A 24,662-nucleotide genomic window follows, 5' to 3' on the forward strand; every position below is an offset into this window, starting at 1 on the left:
CTTTGAACCAATTAAAATTTGAATAAGGAGGATGTCTCTCTCCATTTGGACGTACAAGCTTGTTCTTTTAATTTGAGCTGAGAACAAGTTAGAACACAACTTTCTACCAGACGCGACACTTGAGCTCTGGGTTCATTGGACTGCCTTTCTCACAGTGAAAGGCTTCTGAGAATGCTTCAAAATTCTGGAGCGATCCAAGCACTCTAAAGGCAAAAGAAACACAACATCAGTGTGATGAAAGCTGTATTGTCCTCAAACTTTTTTAGTATCAACAAATTGATCTGAGCTATTTGCAAAAGTGAAATTAGTTGTGCTTTGGTTCAGTAGTTTTAAAAAAAGCCATAAATTACTGTATATTGAAAACATGGGTTTATCTGGATTTAGGTTTAGATAAAGCGGAGCAGTTTTTTCACCATCTTCAACATACCGGTACATGATAGATTTTTTCTTTTCACCATTTCTGCCGCGCAGACATAAATGACCTGTGAGATTTTGATGAAACTTGGAACAAGGCTTGGACATGTATGAAGGAAGAACGCATTACATTAAGAAGTGGATCCAGATAGAGGGGTGGCTGAATGGAATTTGGACTAAAATTGAATTTATTTATGAGGAATCAGTGGGCCCGGGTGTAAACCCTGCTGGATGCACTTGAATTTTTAAAAATGTTACTTTTAACTTACTTTGCGTATTTCTTTTTTTTGATATGATGGAACCTTTAAGGAATTTTCACTATGCATGTGGATGAAAAGGTAATTCACTTAAGTCGCTCTAGACCACCCTTTACTCATTAACCGATCAACCTTTACTTTTAATGAGCGGATGGAAATCCATTAAGTGTCCATAAAATACCCTTATTGGTTCTTAGATAAACATTGGAGCACACTTAAGCTCCCTACCTGTATTCTAAAGGACTGTGTGAGTCAGTTTTGATGGACTGACTGGCGTATTCAGGTCGATAAGCGCCACACCACACCTGGAAAAAATATGAAATGAGTAAATAGTAACTTTAGTTGTGAAAGCAAACATTAGGATTTGCAAACTGTTTACATTATAAAAACAATTTTACACTGTCAAAATTAGTATTTCACCTCAAATACAACTTCTGATCAGTTAATGTACTTACTTGGGCAAAGTTGAGAAAGAAAATTTGTTTGTGGTCCATGTCTAGACCAGGTAGATGAGCTTCTTCACCTTCCCCCTCCACCCACTTTAGATAAGCCTGTAAACGCACACATGCGCAGATCATACACAGATTTTGCACGTGTAAAATGTTTGTTGTCGCAGTTATGGCGTGGTCACTGTTGTTGCAACAGTAAGGTATGGTTAAGTACTTTAAACATCCAACCTTATATGCTTGACGAACGCCTCCGTTGTCTGCAATGTTCTCCCCCAGAGTGCTGATCCCACTGACCTGCAGCCACAGAGACGAAGCCACACGCACACATTAACATGAAAGCACTGATTCTCTGGTGATCTCTTAATGCGAGGTTTACACATGGATTGCAGGAAACCTGGGCGCTTACGTTTTGTCCACCTGCTAGCTTCCAGTTGAAATTGCCGTATTGTTGCACCATGCACTGCGACTGGTCTTTAAAATGATCAGCAGAGAAATTACTCCACCAGTTTAGCATATTGCCATCCTTGTCAAAATTACGCCCTGCAAGGAAGCATAATGCATTAAATGCCGTTTACTAAACATCTTGCATGCGACCTACTGTTGATCAGAAAATTACAATCATTTGCAGTTTTGTTACTTTGGGCTTCCCAAAATATAACCACAATCAGTCATTCATGTCTCACCATTGTCATCAAAGCCATGTGTGATCTCATGTCCGATGACCATTCCGATTCCGCCAAAGTTGAGGGCCTGGTGCTGCTGTTTGTTGAAGAACGGCGGCTGCAGGATTCCCGCTGGAAACACTGGACAGACAAATTCAACGGCAGTGGAAATACCGCAATAAAGAAACAGAATTACACGGAGTGACGGTACGTCCATAGAGTATAACATATACGGTATATATTAGAGCATCACGGAGCCTTTACCTATCTGGTTCCTGTTGGGTGAGTAGAACGCGTTCACCACAGCAGCACCGATGATCCACCTGAGGAGTGATTTGTAAAAGGTTTACGAGGTAAAATTGTACAAAACATTATTTTCAGTAGAAGAAGCATTATTAAATCCATTAAGAGACTTTGAGTGTCCAGAAAAGCGCTATATAAATAAAATGTATTATTATTATTATACACAGTCCTTTTTGCTTGATTAGATTTTTTACTGCTTTTGAGGTCAGCTACCAGCTCATTGTCTTGGAGATTTCAACATGATGGATTTCTGTTGGTCTTAATGACATTTATTTTCTATATGCCGCCTGTCACGGTAAAAAAATCTTTTGTTTTACTAATGTGAACCGATCGTCTGCTCGGGTGTATCGCCAGCTTACAAGTCCGGGTCAACTGGTTCTCTGAGTTTCTTCAGACTCTTGTGTGCTTCGGATTTGAGGTTCTCAAGGACATTCTCAAAATAGTGTTCTTTGCTATAATTAAGCTGCAAAGACAATCAAGATAAATTTGGACATTAGCGGTAAGTGAGCCCATCGGTTTTCAATGAGGTTGAGAATGTGTTCTTTACTTACATGAGCGTACTCCTGGTCAAGCTTTTGGTTGCTTTCCTGCAGAATATGATCAGGATATCCAATGTGCTCTTTGATTGCCATGGCCTGCATGAGATGCAAAACAATTCCTGTAATGTTGGAACAAATGTAAGGTCTCATTTGCTCAGCTTGGTGCTTTACCTTTTCTCTTGCCTTCTCCTTCGAGGGAGCGTCCATCCAGCTTAACTCCTCCAGTGTTTCTACATACGCTGTCTGGATCTTAGAGATTAGATCACTGACCTGGGAACAGTGTAATCAAACCCCACACAGGGGCAAGCTTTCATTAGGACCGGGCCCTGGGTAAACAGAAATATTTCTCGCTACATAGCATGCAGTATTTTGTATTTTCACTAAGAGAAACGATGATGTTTCACTTTGTGATTTCTAAATGACATTTTCCACACGCAGTAAATGCATATATTTCCATGCATTTCTCTCGACAACGGAGCATGCGACAGTTATGGTATGCGTCATTGTTTGACTTAAGATGATTATCATCTATGATAATCCTTGGGGCGATAGTAAACTTAAAGGACTTACCATTTGTTTGCTTTCTCCAGCAAAGGTCTCACGGACATACAGCGCTCCGACCGCGTTCTCCATGCTGCTCTGGACGTAACGAACACATTCTCGCCACCAGGCATCCTCCACTGTGGTCCCATACAGAGTCTGAGCGCACCAATGGAAAAAACACCCTGTAATTGCTTTCTGAAATAAGCCCATATCGATGTATGCTGGTTTGCTCCATCCTGCACCTCACACCTTCCTGTAGCGGGCTCTGGCTTCTTTGAAACGGCGGCTCAAGCTGTTGACTCTTTCAAAGAGGAGCTGCCAGACAAGGTAGTTTTGCATCGTCCTGCAAACATGCGTTTGTTTTGTTTAACTGTTGTGATGGATCATGGCTTGCGCTGCAGTTTTCCTGCACTTCTGTTGTGCCGCTGACCTGGTGCTGTGCTTGGAGAGGATATCATTCATCTTTTCAAGGTAAGGGGAGCCGTACACCACCACCTCCTCCTCGAAGTGCACCCCAACGGACACGCTGGACAGCACTCCTTGAATAAATCGTGTCCAATTAAAACCCTGGAAAACAAACATTTGTTGTTGTTTTTCCCCCCGTATTTGTAATGTGGAATGAGTTCATGCATTACATTTAGTAAAGCAATTAATTCTCAGTAGTTTAAGCTAAGAAGAATAGAAATAGTAAGAACATACTCTGCATCATGTGTGCAGTATGTCTGCTGATGAACAGACTATCTCCGTTTAACAACGAGACAAAATATCCTGCTTTCAGTAAAGCCAACGCAACTCGTATTTAGCCTACGTGGAACCTTCAGTTACCGCCGGTGAGAAGTAAACAACAGTAACATCATCTTAAGGATTAATGAAAAATACTGAGGTGATGATAACTTCAACCAAATTTCCTTATCTGCCTTGGAATAGGATTTACACCGTCCACATGGTGATCTGGATCTTCATCAAAAGGTTCTAAATTATTCTTGGTATCTTTATACACCAACCATGAAAAGTAAAAGTGAATCAGGGCTGATGTGTATTTGTAACTGATTTTTGAATCTGTAAATGGAGTTTTGTTTGTTAAAAAGTTTTTTTTAAACTTCTAATCTGATTCCAGATCTGATCAGGATGAAATTCGGTGGTGAGATTGAGCCCCCCCCCACCACCACCCTATATGACTGTGTATAATTACATAAACATCAGTTAATAATCAACCGAGATATTGAGGAACACATTTTGAAGCTCCATTGACTGCAATGTTAATGAAAAATTCAAAGTGATCCAGAATCCAGGATCTCTTCTGGATCATCACCAATATGTAATCATCTGTTCCTGGTAACATTCCCAACATTTCCTGAAAATGTCATCCAGATCCGTCCAGACCATTTTGAGTTATCTTGCTAACAGACGGACGGACGGACAGACAGATGCCGGCGATTACATAACCTCCGCCTCGCCTCAGTTAAGTGAAATCACACTTACGTTAAAGCTGAACGTGTTCTGCAGATCTCCAAGTGTCATCTTGTTGTACAGAACAGTAACATCCTGGCGCTCCTCTGCTGGCGACGTGGCCTGTCCAGCACAGGAGGAAAAGCCTCCTATAAACTGATACCTAATTATATATTCACAATCTGCTCTCCTCTTATTCATCATCACAGAGATAAACAAAGAACACAAGACAAGTTAAAGAATCTGATCCACATCCACAATATATCCTGGTGCACTTAGAGATGCTCTGTCTCCTTGCCATCGTCCAGTTTCCATGTTTTATTTTCTTTTCTTTTATTCTATTTATTTATTAATGGGGACGTTTCAGTGAGATGTCTTTCAAAAGAGAGAGGCCTCGCCAAAGTACAAGAAATACAAGATGCCCATGAAGCTCAGGTCGAGCATGCAGGTTTTCTCCTTCCCCTTCCCGTTATTCCATGCACCTCTGCGGCCGGCACTCACATTAGCGATGTCTGTCTCCAGTTCCAGCACCTGCATCATTTCCTCCCAGACATGGTCGTCATCCTGAGTCAAGTTCCTGTCCTCTCGCATCATTTTTGCAATAGAAATCATGAAATGCACGTAGGCCTCACGGACCTAAGGCACAATCACAAGCTTTGAACACTTTTCCACAACAATGGAAGAGAATGTCAGTATAAAGTCAACGTCGAGTTATCAGCACGGCCAAACCGGATGAAATCTTTTCTTCTACGCTGTCACAGCACAAAGATCTTTCAAGGATTTGTGTGAACTGAACCTTTTTGTAGTTTCCATCATTGAAGTAATAATCTCTTGACGGCATTCCAAGTCCTGGCTGGTCAATCTAACCAGAACATAATGACAATCAACGGCACATTTTAATGTGTACAACTAAATATTCTATTGAGTACAATTAAGCAATATGGCTGGTTGTCTGCATATTTCTTCTTCTCAACCAATCCCCTGCAAAAACAACCAAAACACACTCAGTTGGTTCTAATACAACCGATCCCACCAGTGTTGTCCAGAAGCCCGTCAGTGAGTGACGCCCTTGGACTGGGTGAATGTCCCTTCACTAGCAGGAACAGGGACACTGTAGTTTATGTCTTATTCATGGTAATACTCAAACACGAATGCTGAAATATGTCCCCCAAATACACTATTAACCCTTGACTATTAAAAGGTATACCGCAGCATCACTCTTATGAAAGTTAGACTTTGTATTTCCTACTAAATTTAAAGGTCAACCATTAAAGTAGAAACAACAGCAACGGGGGGAGGGAGGCTGTTTTCTTTGCTGAATTTGTTTTTTCATGGGATTAGTTGACAATATAATAAATGCACATGAACACCAGCCTTATCTCTAATAAGTATTTGGTCATCACGGCTGTAATCTGTTACTTGTGCTCAAGCAGACAGCGATCTTACATAAACAATGTGGCGCCGAGAGTCACGGTCGTCCGTCCACACATACAAGTCCAGCAGAACCTTTTTGTGGAAGTAAGCAGTGAGCATTGCCAGGGTGTCCTCCAGGCTCCACGCGTCCTCTGCAATGATAAGAAAACTGACTTCATTCAGTAATATTCCATTCAGCTGTCTCCTCCTGCTGCTCCTGAACTGGATCGTTTAAATCACTGTGTACAAATGTAGTTGTGTGTGGTTACATCTTTTTGAGACACAAATAAGATGGCAAGAGTCCAAAGCTTTGGGAAGAATAGTCTATTTAAAGCATCCCTCACAGTCTCGAGTTCAGGACTGCTCCTATTCCCACTCATCCCGCTCCCAAAATCCACACCTCACTCCTGAGTTGAGGGGCCTCAGCCAGCCTCTCGATCCCAACAACAAAGTCTGTAGTCAGCAAATTCTCTGAATGTGGATATAACTTTGCAGGCTCCACGTGAACACGTCTCTGAGTAGGAACATGAGCACTAGAGAATATTTCTACCTGTAGTGATGTTCCAGTCATCTGAAGCCACAGGCCAGTCACCGATACCAGCGATGAGCTTCAGGAGGGGCTGGGAGTCGCGCTGCTCTATGAGGCCTGTTGGTAGCGTAACACAACATTGTGCTCATGCACCAATTATAATATCCTCAGTCAGGATTTGTGTGTGTGTGTTTACTCATTTTTAGGCATAAAGAACAAGTTTTTTTTGGGGGGGGGGGGGATATTTAAAAATGTCCATTATTTTTATAAAGGTCTTAAATTAAAGAACCTGAGCTGTGGGAGATCCTCAGACAAAAGTCAGGAGTTCAAAAAGCATGTATTTATTTTTTCTATATGCATGTTTTCTTGTCTTCCATTATAATTGAATGAGTATTGTGTATTAGGCCCGTGTTGAGACTGTGTTCAAAGAGCCTCACTCTCATTCATGCAGGAGCTGTAAAGGATCTTGGCCTTCCTGATGGCGTCTCTGTCCTGTTCATTTTCCACCTCAAGAACACCTGCAACAACATAACATGTAGCAACAACGTCTCTGAATGGAGCCCACGCTTAGCTCCAAACTCTGCAGCTCCACTGAGAGTTAACAATGACGCTGACCTTTCAGGACAATCTCCAGCTTGTCTCTAAGAATGTCAAAGACACTGTGGCGGGAGCTCGTCTCCGGTATGACATGTCGCTCCAGCCAACCCCCGCAGGCATACTGGTAGAAATTATCACAAGGCTTCACAGACTTATCCATATTCTGCAAGAGTCGAGCAGCTTTAAGGCACATCACACAGATAGGGGGGGGGGGGGCAGAAGGTCAGTGAAAATTCAGCTTTTGCAGCCGCTTGACTTGTTGACATGTAACTGCTGGAGGCCAGTAAAAAGAGAAAGCACTTCCTCTTACCTGCTGTGACACAGTCTGCAGTTGTACACACACTGTTAATGGTGGAATGAAATGGCTGGCCTGGAAAAATCAGTGTGGACAGTTAGGGGAAGGAATTTGCAGTATTTGACAAATCACCCCCCCCCACCCCCCCCCCCCCACCACACACACACAGGGAACAGGAAGATGTCTTGTGAAATGTTGCTCTAATCCCAAATAACAGAGCTCTATGGAATGATCTATGTGCATGTGTTTGTGCACGACAGTCAATGTCTGTGTCAGCACTCTGTTCTTTCACTTTTGTGTGGCACCGCTGATCTGGCAGGAAAGGGAATTAGAGTGTTAGAGTGACAATCAGTGGTGCACGCCTCGATATGACGCATGCTCATTGAGCTCACAGCATATTCTGTGTTCAAAGGCAGCAATGCTCACCTGCTGTGCTCCTTGACACGCTTGACCTATTGGATTGTTCTGAATTGGTTGGATGAAACAGATTTTAGACATTAGACAGAGTCAGGGCTTTAATCTATATTATAATAACTGTTAAACTGTAGATTTTTATGAACTTGTATCAATTAACAGAATTATTATTTTTTAAATATAGTCTTCATTGAAATTTCTGACAAAATAGTTGAAAAAAAAATTCAATTTGAATATGTGAGCTTTAATATCTATCATTTTTGTTACATCCGGAATGTGTGTGTAAAATGGAAGCGCATGTGTCTGATTGTATACGTCAGGGTTTTCAGGGAAGAACAAATATCAAATTTACAATGTAGAAGTCTCAATACCCTGAAATGCAAAGTATGGATTTAATTTAAAGGGTTAAATACATTCAGGTCTGACGCAGCATTGTTTTAGTGCATGTCCACAGGGAATCATTTATTCTTACAAATGTAAAAACTTTGGATTAATGTTAACCTTCACAGACACTAAAAAAGTTTCACTGACGACAGACGATCTTCAGTGTTACGATAAAGCATGTTCACGTTGAGAGCGTCTGCTGGGAGCCAGAATCGTTCCCTTGGTCAATGTCAGCGAGGTACTTATTATTACTGCTGCCATCTGTAACACCGGCATCTTTTCAGAGTCATTACCTTTAACAACAGAAGTGTAGAGGACTACCAGCCCAGCCAAGGCACAGCTGGCCAACAGCAAGAGCACGGATAGTCCAATTTCTGTACCAGTCCAGCGGCGCCGTCCGGGTTTACTTGATTTCTCCATAATATCCATTTGGCTTTCAGATTTGCCCATATTCCTCCTGACTCCCAGCTCTGCAAGAGAGACACCGCTGGAGTGTGATTTGGTTTGGTAGGGAGAGAGACACCAGTGTGTGTGTGTGTGTGTGTGTGTGTGTGTGTGTGTGTGTGGGCTGTGCAGTGATGTATCTCGTTGCTGACCTGCAGTGAGTGAGATTCAACGACTGCACACCTACAACAGCATCGCTGACAGGCGTTGTAAGTGTATGAGTGGTCTCATGGCGTTAGAAATAGTCTGCCATGTTATTATTATCGACTGAACGGTGACGCTAATTCCAGGTTTAATATTTATGGCTAAGGCGCTTTCATTTACGGAGCACCCATTATACACCAGGCAATTCAATGTGCTTTACAGGGCACATTTAGCAGTGACATTAAAAGGACATTAAATAAACAACTAGAAAAGCACTCAGAGAGAGCAGACCTCCTCCAAACAGCTCATTCCCCTCCTAACAGGATTTACATCATCCCCATGGTGATCTGAATCATCAACAAAAGTGAAAGTGACTCGGGGTTGATGTGTATTTTTAACAGAATTTTGAATCCGTAAATGGAGTTTTAACTGTTAAATTTAAATATTTTTCCTGACCTCCTTCTCATATCCAGATTAAATTCGGTGGTGAGATAGAGCCACCCACCATACATGACTGTGTCAAATTCCATAAACATCGGTCAATGAGGAACAAATCTTGAAGCTCCATTGACTACATCGCATCTCTTCACTTCACTTCACTTCACTTTTATTGAATTTGTCCCTCGGAGGGCAATTTGTTTTACAGCATGTACCCATTTTCCACAACATACAACGGACACGTAAGACACAATTACGTGTCAATCAGCTGTTCCCTTCCTAATCCTGGTCCACCTGCACACCTGTGTCAGATCAGGCCTTGATTTCCTGAAAGACTCTCGTGTCCTTTTTGCCAAATCTGTCTGCTGCCGGTTTTTTTCTTCAGTCGGATTAGCTTCTTTGTTTGTAGGGGTTTACCTTAGTTGTTTTTTGTTATGACCGCGCCCGCCGGCTTCTCGTTTTCTACCCTATGTCGTTGAACGTTATGACAGGCTGAGTATTTTTGCTGAACTTTCGTTTCTGGCGCTCATCCATCTTTTGCTCGTTTTTGATTACCGGTACTAGTTTTAGTTTCGGCTCTGTATTTTTGTTGTCTTATATAATTCTTGAATCTGAGATAGGATTCTAACACAGACAAACGACCTCCAGCCATAAGCTTAATTCCAGCAACTATATTTCTATGCGCAATAATTATGTATGTGTGAACACAATATTGCAAATGAGCATTTGGGCAGGGGACAAAACGACAATCATCTGCGGCTTCTAGTCACATTGCTTCACATCCATTCACTCTGCAGCACCTGTTTCTCCATAAACAGCCCTATTGCCCTATCATTAGGACTGACGGGGGGGACGTGCTGTAAATCAGAGGTTCACACTGCTGCTGTGCCCCATTAGCCCTTCCTGATGAATACTCATGGGCACATATCTGGCACTAGTGTGACGAAGAGCAGGCAGGAGCTTGTTAGAGCTGCACTGGCATTCTCTGCATCAGACGGCACAGAAGTTATCCCTCAGGCAAAATCCTGTTGTCACTTTATGGAAAACTGTGTAATAATGGGCAACGTAGTGTGTCAATGCGAGAGTAGTTGTCCGATAGGAAGAGGTTTTATATTTTTATGTCCTCTGATAGCTTTGCTGCATTTCTCCTTGCTGTCAGGACACAGGCAGACATGAGCAGTTTGGTTGAGTCTTTATAAGCATACGTTCATTATTCTATTTACAATAACCAACAGTTGAAATGCATGACTTTAATTGTATGATACAATAACAAGATTGGCCAATAAGGTTAAAATAGTTAGTCGCAGTAAAAGTTCAGCTCGAGAGCCGTTTGCAATCTCCCCACAATCTGTTGCAAACACATTCTCACAGACTAATTATCCTCACATCATTTGTGCCTCCCTCCTTTTGATTGAAGTAAATACACTCTCTGTCAAGTCTCAGTCGACTGGACTAGAAGGTTGAGTCAAGTCACAAGACGTAATGACGTCGACCTTTCCCGCTAGGATGGGACTTTGCGATGATTGGTCAGCATTATTGTAAGCGAACTAGCGTGGAAACAAGCGATGCGTGATACAAGCAGCGATCTGCGTTCGTCACTCGTCATCATGTTTAAGAGAATCCATCCGTCAGGTGCAGAAACACAGAAGAAGAAAGGAAACAACAGTCGCAAGGTACATATTTAATGTCGTTTTGTGGGGACTCTGTTGTGACTCGGTTGATAGAATGGTTATTTGTGTGGATGCTCGGTTGTGACTTTTGCCGTTTTGTTTTTTCGGTTAACTGTTTTTTCTGCAAACTCCATACTGGCTACTCGGATCGCTGCTGACTGGCTCTCACTGTCGACACAAAAATGACAGTGAGAAGAGCACCAGCAAATGAAATGTGTAGAAATAACAAGAATACATAGCTTGTCATAAAATAAGGCAAAAAAACAGTCTGCCCATTGCACCTCAACCAGAGAGTTCAAGTGCCGGCCCAAAGAAGAGCCAGTCGACCTCCAGGGCACTGTCGACCGGTGTGAAGGAAAACGAATCGATCTTAAAGGATCAAGCAGAGGTCCAACCCACTAGCTTTGATTGACAGACCAAGTCTTTCTGCTGAAAAACTACATTATGAAATAAAAATTGACTTTGTTAAAAAAACAATTTTATGTTATAAAATGTTGGAAAATAAAATATATATATATATATGAATATATCCCCAGCAATCTTCACTTGAACATGACATTTATTCAGTATTATGTCAGTAAACATACGATGCATGAAACAAACAGTTAACGTACCAGTGATATTGTGCTTCTACCAGGAAAGAGGTTCAATTAGTAAAAATAAAAATAAAATCCATACACGAAAACTAATCTGAATCTGACCGGACCTTGAATCTACTTGTTTCAAGAACATTCTGATTACGTACTACTGAGCACACTGACTGCTGTACTCCAAACTTAGTGTTTCAAGCAGCCAGCTGTTTGCGTCTGTCTGTGGAAAAACTCCAAAATGTAATAATGCCTCACACTTTTACAAATCTTGTTTTGGGGCTGCTGACAGTCTGACATAAGTAATCCCTAAAAGCTGCAGTTCCACGTGGTTTAACCTCCACTGAACAGCCAACATGAACCTGATCGAAAGGATCCCAAGGCTTACCTTTGAGGGTGGATGGCAGAAGTCCCCGAGCCTTTCCCCGCAGCGAGCTAATATCTCAAACACCCCTGCTGAGCATCCACTCAGAGCTGGTGTGTAGAGAAATAAGTCTGTGCTGCGAGTTGAAGAAGACGTGATCCCGTTCAGTGCGCCGCTGAAGAAATGAACCAGGCAGGAGAGAGGGAGGGAGAGATGGAGGGAGAGAGGGAGGGAGAAATGGCAGATGGGAGGTGGTAATTCTGGATTGTTTTCAATCACAGGACTGTGATGAGAACAAAATGTCAGAGGTGTATGCATTATGAGGTTGTGAGGTGGATCGTGATGTGTGTCTCTTCCTTCCAAGTGTTCCCAGCTGCAAGGCAGAAAGGGGCAGAAAAGCTCACAGACAGATCAAACAAACGCATTCTTAAAGGACAAATAATCTTGCAATACAAAGTTTTCTAAACCCCCTCCAGCAATTCTTTAGCTCTGTGTAAATCTGGTATCATCAAAATAAACACCACTCAGTTCTGTTACCCTTCATCTCTCTGGAAAACCTCGTCTTCGGGAAGATTGCAGATGCCCGGTGTGCTTGATGGGAATCTGAACCCTGGCCTGGTGTCACATTTAAGTGGCAGGATATGCAGACTCATTATCTGCCTAATTAACCACAGTAATTAGCTGATGATACAAAGAAAAGAGGGGGCACAGTATGTTTGATTGTTTGGCTTGCATCCTGTTGATCAGGTGCCGGAGGATCAATCCCATAATAAAACTCCTGCATAAGAGGGACTAAAATACAATCAAGGGCTTTAGGTTTGCTGTCATGCAGCGGCATTGAAATTTACAAAGAGGGGAAATGCAGAAGCTTGCATGCAGTCAGCGACAAAGGATGGAATGAAACACAGGGGGGTGGGGGGGGGGGGGGATGAGGTTTCTCAACTGAGTTAATTTATTCATGGTCTTTAATTAGCAGGACGGAAGATTAGTCTTATGTTTCGCATTAAAGGCAATATTATTAAATTCCCTGATGACCTGAGTCTTGGTTGTAATGTTCATGATCGCAGACGTCGATAGGGTAAATACACTTCTAAGGTTAAGGAATAAATATTCCGGTGGGTGTGGGGGGTGGGGGGGATTTGGAGAGCTTAACCATTTTCTTAAATGTAATATCTACAGTATCTTAAATATATATATATATGTATAAATTTAAATTGCTTTCTTGGGACAGTCCCTTTTTTTCTCCTCTTACCGTGCATCGTATTTCTCACTCCATGATTTTCACACTTTCATCATCAAGTTGCTGCATGCTGTCTGCAGGCTCAGGTCCACCTGTTATCCCTGCAGGTATGCACAAAGACTCAAGTGTTAGCAGCAGGTGCACAGCCAGCAGACTCAAACAGCCACCCATGTGATCTGTTGCAAATTAAATTAGATTAAAGTATTCCTTTGAATATCTCTAAGGAATGCTGCTTCAGTCCGTGCATGAAAAAGACCATCTGCTCTGACTAATGCATTGCTGCTAATTTGAGATTTCATCCCAAATAAATGAACATCAGTGTTTTTAAAGGCTTGGTGTCTTTCAGAAGAGTATTTTCTTCACCTGTTTCAGGTCACAGACTTTTGCTTTTTTGACACCTACGGTCTTATTTTTCCCTGATATTTACCTAATTTCAACCAAGCTGTTTGCAAATGCCAAAACTTTACTTTAATGCAGTTTTTCCAAATCTGGGTATTACATGAGTACAAAAGTAAGTTACAGCATTTAAGTCGGGAACCTTAAATTAAATTATTGGACATTTGCTGTAAGCTAAGTTTATGTTTGTTCTCGGATAGACCGTAAAATACTCTGTGATTAGTAGAGCTGACAAATAAGGCTGAAAGCTTTTTAATTAGGCCGTTGTTGATGAATGTGATGGTAAGAGATGGCTGCCCAACTCTGTTAAAAGCCTGTGGAGAAAATAAATGAGTAAAAAAGAGAAGAGATGGTTTTCAATATTTTGGTTAAAAACATCACATAGAAAAAATAGATACTGTATATTGAATGAATGGCTGTATAATATGGAACCAAATGGCAATGCACTCTTTGGAACCAACACAAGTCAGAGACCAAAAGGTTATTTTTTTGCAGCCACATTCACTCATCATCTCATCATTCCTACTGTTTTTTACTTTTGCCTAAAATCTTTATTTATAAAAAACAACTACTACTTAACAATGGTAGTAATCACTGCATTAGTCCAGCATTTTTATGCTAATTTTGTTGCGTGTTAAATCGTGTTAACCAGCATAAAACCAGAGCAGAACATTCTTCTGATAAATACTAATGATTCCATAGTTTGGGTTACGTAACATCATTTGCATTGATTGTTGGTTGTCAGTATACATGACGGCGGAGGCAGCTTGTCCGTCTGGCACGACCCTGTCGGTTGTCCTTACACGCTTCCTGTCTGCTTGACAGCACTCACGTGGATCCATTGTCGTCTCTCAGCCTGAAACAAAGGCTGTGATTAACTCAGATGCTCCTGCTCTACTGATTCACTGCTTGTGTTTAATAGGCCTCAAATAAGCGCACAGATCATTAAGTATGGCAGCGACATAAAATCCCCCAAATGATGCCCCGCAGCTGACGGTAACTCAGAGGAGCCCAAGCTGGAGCGGGCCTCATTGTCTCTGCCCTTGTCTCATGAATCAGCATGAGCATCACCATTTCCATGTGTAATATGCAGAAGTGTGTAAGTGTGTGAAGATCTTAGCTGGCGTTCTCAACCAAACAATCTCTGATAGACGAAAAGAAGTAAAGTCAAAGTGAAGCTGCTACTCAGAAAACATTCCATGTGCTTTAGACTTATTACCCTCGCCGAAGCGGAAGCGAGGGTATTGCAATTGGGTGCGTTTGTCTGTCTGTCTGTTTGTCTGTCCGAGCGCATAACTCAAAAACTAGTAACCCAATCGACTTGACATTTTTACACAAGCAAGGTTCTGTCCGTGGCTCGGTCCTCCCTGAGAATGGCGTTGATCCGGATCTGGATCCAGATTCTAGAATTATTTTTACATCTGGAATTGTGCCTGTGCTGTAAACTGCCACTTTAAGAGGGAGGGACACGAATGGCATGATGGGAAAAAGAGTCCAGAAGGACTCTTGTAGTACGTTCCGGAGCAGCAAGCTAGAGCAGGTTTGGCCCCTCTGATCCGGAAGCCCTGTTTACTGTCTCACAAGATCCAATAGTCTTTTGGAGGCGAGGGTCTGCAATCTCTGATTGTCGTTTTCTAGTTCTTTCTGGTTATGTCTAATGTGCTGTTCTCGCATCGCTCTAGAATTTAGACTGAGATTGCTTTTTGTTGTACGTCACGGTGGGCTGCTAGAAATAACAAGTTTAGAGAAGCTTCTAGCTGAAGAAGTGTCTTGGATGAAACTTAAAGCGAGTCTAGTTCGTTCTTTGTTCGTTTTTTTGCTCTTCTTGATTCACCATCCAAGCCGCTACCTGCACGAGGAGCTGGGCCTGGGACATTTCCATTTCTGCGCTCGCTGTAGCATCGCTACATGCAGCACAAGACTCGCTTCCATGCTTAAATAATCGATGTACAACACAGCAAATGTTGTAAGTTGACTCGGCTAAACAAAGTGAACCCAAGTCAAGCTATGTGTTTTTGCAGCACTATATTTCCCTACTGAGAGATGTCACTAACTCAGTGTCTATGCAGCACAGAGAGGTCTGCTACAGAATATGATTGGTGAGTGGCTGCTGGGCTGCCACCTAATCAGAAGCCAGGGATGGCACTGATATATTCCATGCTGTTTTTTCATTGGCTGAACAAATAAGATTTATTCACTCCTGACTGGCTGGGCACACATCTGCCCAGATGCTGTGTGGATTCATTTTAATCCAAACAAGAAGTCAGCTCAAAATATCGCCTGCTCATCTGCTCATGAAGCAGTCCCATTGGTCGCTGACAGCTAAGGTGACAGCAAGCCCCCGCCCACGTAGGGTCTTATTCTTTTCTACCTGTCCCTCGGGTTGGAGCAGTGAGGACAGCGATGTGGCAGGTCCAATCCTCCTTATCTTAATGGCATCTGCTACTATCGCTGGGGTGTTGGGGCCAATCGGCTCCTTCCCTTACTTTATCAGTGGCAAGCACCCCTCACCCCTATCTGTCAGAGAACCCCCCCATTCCAATTTGCCTGCATCCTGCTCAGTGACTCATTTGTACTTGTTTGGAGATGTTTGCAGGATAAATTAACTAGTTTTCAGAGCGATGCTTGTGAAAGTCAAATGGTCCATGTCTTACAGAAGAAGCTCACACACCTACTCAAACAGACGCTGCTCATAGGTTAGGTGTGCTCTCTGGGCCCGGCTGGTTTTCCTTTTTCCTCCTCCAAACTGGAATGAAGGTTCCTCCGCAACGAAGGACTCAAGATGGACTTTCATAGCCGATAAGTTGCAGCAAAGCTGAAAGAAGCGGATCTGATGCAGATACGGAGTTTTGTTCTCAAAGCCCTCACACACTGCAATTTGTATAACGGAAAACTCCACGTTCCCCGGCCAGCCTGTCAACTAAAGATAAAATGTTGAGCTGATGTGAAGAGGCACACTCCTCCAATCAAAACAAGCTTTATTTCTGGGCCGTGTAGACAAGGGAACCCAACGGGCTTTACTTTGAAACAATATTTACTCAGCTTGACCCTGATGAATTTCTGATTTCTGGCAGTTGCTTCAATGGAGGTAAATAAAATTAATTTCACTGCTTATTATAGGATTCTCTGTGTGTTTTTTTTATTCTTTGCCTTCGAGAACCGGTCCTGGCTGAGCTGAAGCCACTTCCATCCACTCGCTGTCTATAACTGACACTAGGCAAGAGCTGAACTCCTCCCTCAGGGGGTCACCAGTTCATCAGAGGGCAGACTTTATGAATACATTGGGACATGAAATGCGACTCTCAAAAGCATTGCCAGTGTTGATAATGAAACAGTCAGACAGACTTTGTTGCCCACAGTCACGGAAAAACATTGTGTCTCCTGAAAGCGTGAATATATTTCTTATCGATTTCTAATCATCGCTACGAATAAGAGCTTCTAGGAACAAGAACGACTCGCGTATTTAAAAAAAAAGTTCTCTGATTGGGATAAACACTGAGAACAACACACGAAATGCATTTGAGATCGGGCAATTTCAACTGTTTTCACATTGTTTCTACTATGAAGCAATTTGTCTTGCCGTGGTTTGCAGCTATACAGAACATATAGATGACCAATTAGCTTATCTCAGACTGATAATAATGCTAGTGACTCATGTGAGGAAAACCGCCCACTTGTGTTTTCTGATTCAACGGTTGACACGTGACCTTGTAGCCGTGTGTACTCCGCACCAATCAGGTATCAGAGGTGAAACATCTTCAAACCCTGAAACAGAAGTCCAGTTGCTCCAGATCCAGCTGCAGGATTACCATGAGCTGGACGAAAGAGAATCTGCACCGATATATGTCCTAAAGACGGCAGCCACACATCCCCTGACATGTACTATAGAATTCCAGGCCATCGTTATACAAAATATAATAATACTTGTAATATAGTTATGATACCATCAATATTTGATGTGATATTTTGCTGTTCAGAATAAAAATGAGTAATTCCACTTATTCGTTTGTTTTTGTTGTTGACGCCCGTCCCTAATCTGTGTCTAATGGACGAGGAGTCTTCTGGTGTCGGGCAGTAATTGCCTGGAGCCCAACAGCGGGGGTGTAATCGAAGAGACAGGGAAGAGTATATGACTGCATGACTGGCACCGTCATGATAATAGGATGCAACTCTACCTTACTGTGGTCAACTAAATCACACTGGACTGGCCTGGGCAGCTCTAAAGGCAAGCCAGCCGTGACTGGAATACTGAGCAGCAGCTCGCTCACATGCAGTTCCACACCACTGGCTCCACAGGGGATCAGGCATATGATCACACCTGCACCTCCAGCATTAGCATCAACAGGGACGGACATGTTTAATGTCATTAGGGCACAAGACAGAAGAAAAATACAATCTCCTTTCTACACTTTTACAAACGCAGACGGTCCTTTAAGATTGCGAGGAAGCCAACCTGATCAAATATAATCCAGGACATCAGCTCATTTTAAACAACTAAAAATATTGGGCTATTAATGAATCAATGTTTTGGTTGAACTGCATTTTATATATGAATGCTCCATCCCTGCAAATCACCTCAGTAATAAACTTGTATTTAATTATTCTCTGGCAGTGTCAAACAAATAATTCTTTGTAAAAGCAGAATTAACAATGAGATGTTACATTGGAGTGCATTAGATTGTACATGTGTCCGTAAGAAAGTGGCCACTGGCATCGAAAGTGTCACACAAACATTTCAAAATACACATTTAATTAGAGGAATGCCAGACCCTGCAATGATTCTAAAAGCTTTCTGGCAATGAATGTAAAGGAATTGCAGCATTTGTCTCTACAGGATATCCAGATACACTCCTTTAAGATAAGCGTCCTTTTACTCTTCAAGCAAATTTAGGTTTGTTTTATTTTACCACAATTTTATCCTCATTAAAGGAGCATAAAGGTTACTTTAGCAACCTACTCATGCGTTCTTCTTCTGCCACCAAGAGCGCACAGCTGGAAATATTGGCACATTTCCTCACGTGTACCTGAAATTTGTGTTTGATTGCCGAACTTTAGATATAAAGCCAGCTAATGTCTTTACGATTGTCAACAAATACACAATTTAAAGACCAGAAGCAGGTAATAAATAGTCCGTGTGCACTGTGCAGTAAATGACTAAACAGCGCCCTCTGTTGTTTAATATCATGTTGTGTATCTTAAATCAAATGACTGTCACTTTAAGACAACATCGCGAAGGTTGCAAGGCATGACGGGTAAGAGGGTCTCACAGCCAATCAAATCATTGCTTTAATCTGTTGTTATGGCGCTGCAGGAAATCCCGTTTTAAATCGCAAACGACGTTTGGTTCACAAAGAACGTTGCGCTGTGGTTTAAATTTAAAATAAAATGTCCTCAACGGACGAGCTGAACGTTTTACGAGAGCGTAATAAAGAGTTATTGAAGCAGCTGAAGCAGCTTAGCGGCTGCAGGCAGAGACACAAGAGGGGGCGAGAGGACGACCCGGAAGAGATCCTGATCCGGACGGACGCAGAACCCGGTACCGCCGGGGCAGCCCTCGCCAAACCTACCGTGAGATTTGCAGGTAATAAGATAATTTATTACCGCCCATGACAACGTAACTAGCAGGTTGTACCGGAGTTTGGCGCCGCGTCATTCTTATTCGCCTAAAAACATTTTTTTTCTTGAGTTAACCACAAAAATATCATCTTTGAAAATATGTCTAAGTTTATTCTTCTTAATTATCCACCCAATGACATGCTTTGATATGTTTTGCACGTTCTGTGCTCTGATCTATCGCTTTTCAACATCACTAATGTGGTTTTTGCTGTTTTCTGTTGCTTATTTCAGTTCACGCATCCACGATGGCGACTCCTCCGCCTCCATCTTTGACATCCAAACACGGAGAAGGATCTGCTGCTGGACGTTCTTCAGACGGCGAGCGACATCTTCAGGACCAGGGCGTGAGAGCAGCCAGCACAAAGTCACGTCTATTGAACCACAGCGAGGAGCAGGCATGAAAGAAGACCCGAGGACACTGATTGAAGCAGGACATTCTGGCTGAGACTCAGACTCTTCGTCTCTTGTTTGTCTTCGTAAGGGGGAGTCGCAGCGTGGAGATGCGGTCAGCCATCGTTTGCAGCCTTTGCTCGGCTATGACTGGATAGCAGGTTCGTCTCCCTGGACTCTCTGTGAACCCGTTTCCTTCTCTGATGGATCTCTGCCCCTTCGAAGGCATCCTGGAAGCTGACGACTCTACGATCGAGCGCCCTGACGAGTTCTTTAATGAACTCAGTGCATTTCGCTCTCTCAATAGAGTCGAGTGCCACCACAGCCCACGAGCGGCGTGAGTCTTTCACGCTTCATGGTTCTTTGCATCTGATGATTTGTGCCGCGTTCCCCTGTCATTTTGGATATATTCATATGTATTACTTCTCCTGTTAGGTTTTCTGAGTCGAACCACTCGGGTCTGCCGTCGCTAATGGACAAGGATGACCCGGAGGCTACCGTGGATACTCATAAATGTAAGAGGAGTCGCGTATTCTCTTGTCGTTAAGGCTGAGGTTGTTCTCATCTCTGCTTGTTCTGCTTCTCTTCAGGTACGTTCTCCTACAGGATTAACGGCAGGCTGTTCCCGGTTCCGCTTCGCTCTCAGGAGAGCTGCCCCGTGTGCAAAAGACAGAAGTCCTTTCACCCCCACACTGTGACTGAACCAGCTCCCGTCAGGTAATGATGGCGTGCGCTCTGGCTGCGGCATGCTGGATTGCAAGCGGCTAACAGACATTTTGAGTTGGCTCTACCAATAAGAATAAGAATAGCAGGGCGGTGCATCAAGGCAGCGGGTTCAGTAATGATCTGTTTCATGCCTCGAACGTGTTTGAATTCCTGCTGAAAGACATCGGACATTTAAAACAAATTCAAAGCTTTTTACTGCATTTTTATGGTTTCAAGGTTGAACTCTTAACTTGATACTTGTTTTTCTTTTTATAAAAATAACAATGATCCAGTTCCCCACTGTGGCAGTTTGTACATGGTGTCATGAACGTTCTGCAATCTTTCTAAGGGTCAGCATCCCTCGTGCCGCCCTCGGCCCACCTTTCAAGTACAGAGCTCACCGGCGATGCAGTTTTGATCCTTCTGATAGTTTGGGGTTACCATCGGTGAGTTCCTTGAATTACAGAGACGCTTTCTGACTAATAGACTGTTTCTCTTTAATTAAATAGCATCTGTTAACATCGGATTGTTTAATTAGCATGACAACAGTCATTATTTTGCTCTCTGGTCTTTTCAGCACTGTCTCTCGGGCTGGTCAAACACCGGTCCCGGCGCGCTGCCGCCGCTCAGCAGCCTTGACCTGCGGAGCAATCTGAATAGGAAGACGTCCAGCGGGTTACAGGACACGGAGCTGGAGGTGATGCTTCCAGGCCTTGTACCGTAGCCAAGCTAAATCAGACTTATTTCACAGCAGACGTTCACCTCGCCGAAGCAGATCTAGCTAATAAAGTTAACAGTTTTATTCTTACGTTCAGCAAGTTTTTTTCACCCACGTCTGTCTGTCTGTTTATTTCTTACTAGAATTGCACAAAATCAACTGCGCAGATTTGAAATCGGTATTTACTAAAGTTATTCTCAGATAACCTGATGGTGCAGGACACGCTGTAGTCGAGCTCATGAGAGGACTGTAAAGTCCGACATTCATTTTTACATTTCAGATAAACGTAGTCATATTTATATCAGACCGCTGGAGTTACAGAAAATAAGCGCATATTTTTAAAATATTTTTTTTAATGGTGTGTGTGCCAGCAAAAATACTTTTTTGATAAGTAGACAGATCTAGGATTTCTCTTTGCAGTGCGTACTATTTCAATATGCTCTGTGTTGTTTTTGTTGTTGACATTTTCCATTACTGCACAAGAATTATTCAACTTATTTCCACTAATATTTGAGACGGGGTGGGTGGAGACAGGAATTTTTAGAGCTTCGATGTCATCGACATTGTGATTGGCAGTGAAAAAATGACGGCCAATCACAATCCAAATGATTTCTGTGTAATGTCCGTCTTGAATATGACTGGGATGTGTGAAAAGAAAGAAATAGAAAAAGATTTACGTTTTTAATTTTGTGAAAACAAACATTGCACTTGTTCTTCAGGCTCTCTCTGTGCCCGGAGTCTCCGGTAACCAGGTCTGGGACAAGATTCCCGTGTCTCGCTTGGCTCGCCACAACTTGCAGCACGTCTCTCCCATAAGAAAACGAGGAAGCTCTTCTTACCCTTCGTGCTGACAAACCATTAACATTCTGTTTTTAAGTGATTACAATGATTCCTGTGTGAGACATCTGGTCAAATATGTCCTTTTTTTTCATGCTTTTGTTTTTTATGTCTTATTTCTATAATGCTTTTATCTCTGTAATAGCTCTGCTAAGTGTGCTACGCCACACTTTAAAGCTTGATGTTTGTTTTCATACCAAACATTGGTTCTAACAGGAAGAACGACATTTAGTTTGGGAACTGAAACATGGAATCAGTGTTTTCAATGACTGTGTAATGAGAAAGAGAATGAAATGTTGTCGTTCTTCTTTTTAATGTATAAATAAATACATATTTCTATATACATAACATTCTAATAATGTAATGGGATCATTTAAATGGCAGTGGGAGGTACGTTGTGTTTGCCTCAGCTGAATTGAACCTGGAACACAGTCGGGTCTGCATGTGACCGTCAGCAGACTCATGAATGTCAAGTTAGAGGTCAGTGTTACGCCAGAGTGGAAAGGGAAGAACCGGGCGGGTCACTTTAGATAAAACTGAGTCGGCTATATTAATTTCACATATTTAGGGAAGTCGAATTGAATAATTGCCCATTGCTCAGGCATCGGTTCGTGTTTCTCTTTTTAGTAGGTTTTCTTTGGCTCCCAGGTTCAGACGTACTTCTGTTTTTAACTTCCTTTGACACTTCTTCCTTGCAGGGTTTTAAATGCAGGCTGCGGTTGCAACTAAAGTACAAGGGCTGTAATTCGTGGGAAACCAGCTACACTAAAAATACTTACCTGTGGCCCTTTGGGTTTTACAACTGGCTAACATATTTCAATAAGTTGGCATAAACAAAACATCTCAAGATGTGTTGAATGAAATCATTATAATTTTAATTCAAGTTTCGTGTATGTTAAATCTACTATACTTCCTATTTATTCATGGCCCGATAGAAGTGTGGCGTAGAACCTCTGCAATCTCGGGTAAGAGGAGGTTTTGCGTGTGAATCTCGGCCTGTCGTCAAATCTTTAATAGTCTGTGTGTTTTCATGCTCTCTTTGTTTTCACTGGGCAGTGCATCCAGCAGTGATCAGATGCTTGAGTCAGAGAAATCTTTTATTTTATGGGAAAGAAAAGCAAAATGTGGAGAAACAGAATTCCCAGGTAAATAATATATTATACCTGAGCCACTTCTATCAAATATCAAATCTGCAACTTGTTCTAAGAAGCAATGCAACTTCATATAAACATGTGTTTGGTAATAGTTTATATTTAAATACAGAGTGAAAATATGCAGCGCATTTCCATGCTAGGAGAATTGGAGTCTTCAGCAAGATTATAGCAGACTGTGTTCATACCATCGTGAGTTTGCCATCGTGTAAACGTGGAGATTAGTCAGCAGGAAGGTCCAGTAACTTCTACAGCATCAGTGTAGACATGAAAGTAGACCAAACACAAAATGTCTGTAGTCCAGGTTTCACTTGTTCCAACTTCCAACTCATTTTTTATAAGTATTCCATTAAAATCACTTACACTGTAAAAGTAATCCTAACTGAAGGGGGGGGGGGGGGGACAAGACCAGCACGGGCAGCCTCTGCTGTACATTAACAGAGAAATAAGAAGGTGGGAGGGGAAACTCTAAAATTAAATGTCAACCTGTGGCAGAGGAATAAAGTGAAACATGACAGCAGTAATGTGAATTACAATGTCATGATTTACCAAAAACAACATTATGATAAGAAAATAATTGTAAATTTAAAGGGGGATGGGAGGCTTAGGGCAGTCTAACCTTTCATTTCTTAAGGTTTTTTTTTTTTTTGCCAGTTGTTTCTGGTTGGGTTTTGGTGTCCTGAGACAAAGATGGCCTTATTGTGTCTGGCCCTGTTTTCATGCTCCAGAGTCACAATGCTGAATTTGCTGGCTGCTTTTGTCTGCCTGCACTGTGTCAATGGCATCGAAACAGCAGCACCGATCAGCTCTGAAAAACACCAGAATTTCCATCAACATCCTGTTTCACATTTTGTGATGGCTAAAATGACTCATGCTGTGCACGAAGCTGAGCTTTGTGGGAATGTACGCACACACACACACACACACACACACACTGAATCTACTTTCTGTTTTGGTGTAAAGACACTGTTGCTTAATATTCCCTTCCATTCATATTAATGGCTTATAATAAGCAGGGAAATTCAACTCATATACTCTTAATCTTTCTGCAACAATGTGTTGATAATATTAAAACTTGTCATGTAGGATTTTATGACCAAATTAAAGTCATGTAAGCGTTTTTTTGTTTTTGTTTTTGCTTTGCAGTGATGCTGACCGACTAAAAGTTGGACCCTCCAGACCGAATCCTTGACTTCACTCAATTTAACCATCATATTATGTGACTCATAAATCAGTGGCTGCATCAGCGATGAGTCAGACTTCATTTCAACACAAATGTCTGCAGTTTATACTCCTTATATTTCCACATTCACGCTAAATACATTTGTGAATACCAACAGCTTCGTAATAAAAGGCTAACTCTCCTAAATGAAAAGTATATTAAAATTATATGACCTGTGGTTTAGTTGTAAGAATACATCAAATGGCTACTTTTAACTTTGATAAATACATTTGAGAGCCTGCACATCTTCAGTTTTACTTTAGCTACCGTAGGAATGTTCTCATTATAAGTACAGGTCTGCAGCTCTATTTGGAGAGTGAATCGCTGTTGTGTTGCCTCCTCTGCTCATTTCCTTCCTCCAAACACTCATCTTAGGTTCAAGGAAATTGCTCCTGTTCACACTGGCTGCAGGTCCGCCTTGTAAAATGATCAGCACAGTTCATTCGCTGGTAGCTGCATCCTCCACACTCTCTAATGTGCTTTTAAGAGGCA

General features: G+C 42.1%; 2 protein-coding genes across 2 annotated transcripts; one reads left to right on the plus strand and one right to left on the minus strand.

Moving 5' to 3' along the window:
• Positions 1-103: 103 nt before the first annotated feature.
• Positions 104-8,698, minus strand: mmel1 (membrane metallo-endopeptidase-like 1). The gene is made up of 23 exons (XM_068742643.1): positions 8,542-8,698; positions 7,877-7,915; positions 7,466-7,525; positions 7,174-7,335; positions 6,996-7,076; positions 6,580-6,675; positions 6,063-6,181; positions 5,413-5,478; positions 5,118-5,252; positions 4,650-4,739; positions 3,598-3,734; positions 3,417-3,510; positions 3,195-3,323; positions 2,796-2,894; positions 2,637-2,720; positions 2,445-2,548; positions 2,047-2,105; positions 1,804-1,923; positions 1,527-1,660; positions 1,349-1,414; positions 1,127-1,222; positions 900-976; positions 104-203 (listed from the first exon to the last, which is right to left on the minus strand). The coding sequence occupies exons 1-23, from the start codon at positions 8,696-8,698 to the stop codon at positions 104-106; spliced, it is 2,304 nt and encodes a 767-aa protein (XP_068598744.1).
• A 10,218-nt stretch (positions 8,699-18,916) lies between these two features.
• Positions 18,917-20,966, plus strand: miip (migration and invasion inhibitory protein). Its single transcript, XM_068742059.1, has 8 exons — positions 18,917-19,112; positions 19,379-19,542; positions 19,629-19,698; positions 19,763-19,874; positions 19,973-20,052; positions 20,128-20,254; positions 20,592-20,688; positions 20,820-20,966. The coding sequence occupies exons 1-8, from the start codon at positions 18,917-18,919 to the stop codon at positions 20,964-20,966; spliced, it is 993 nt and encodes a 330-aa protein (XP_068598160.1).
• The last annotated feature ends 3,696 nt before the right edge of the window (positions 20,967-24,662 follow it).

This window comes from Brachionichthys hirsutus, chromosome 8 (assembly GCF_040956055.1).
Source record: "Brachionichthys hirsutus isolate HB-005 chromosome 8, CSIRO-AGI_Bhir_v1, whole genome shotgun sequence".
Classification (NCBI taxonomy): Eukaryota; Metazoa; Chordata; class Actinopteri; order Lophiiformes; family Brachionichthyidae; genus Brachionichthys; species Brachionichthys hirsutus.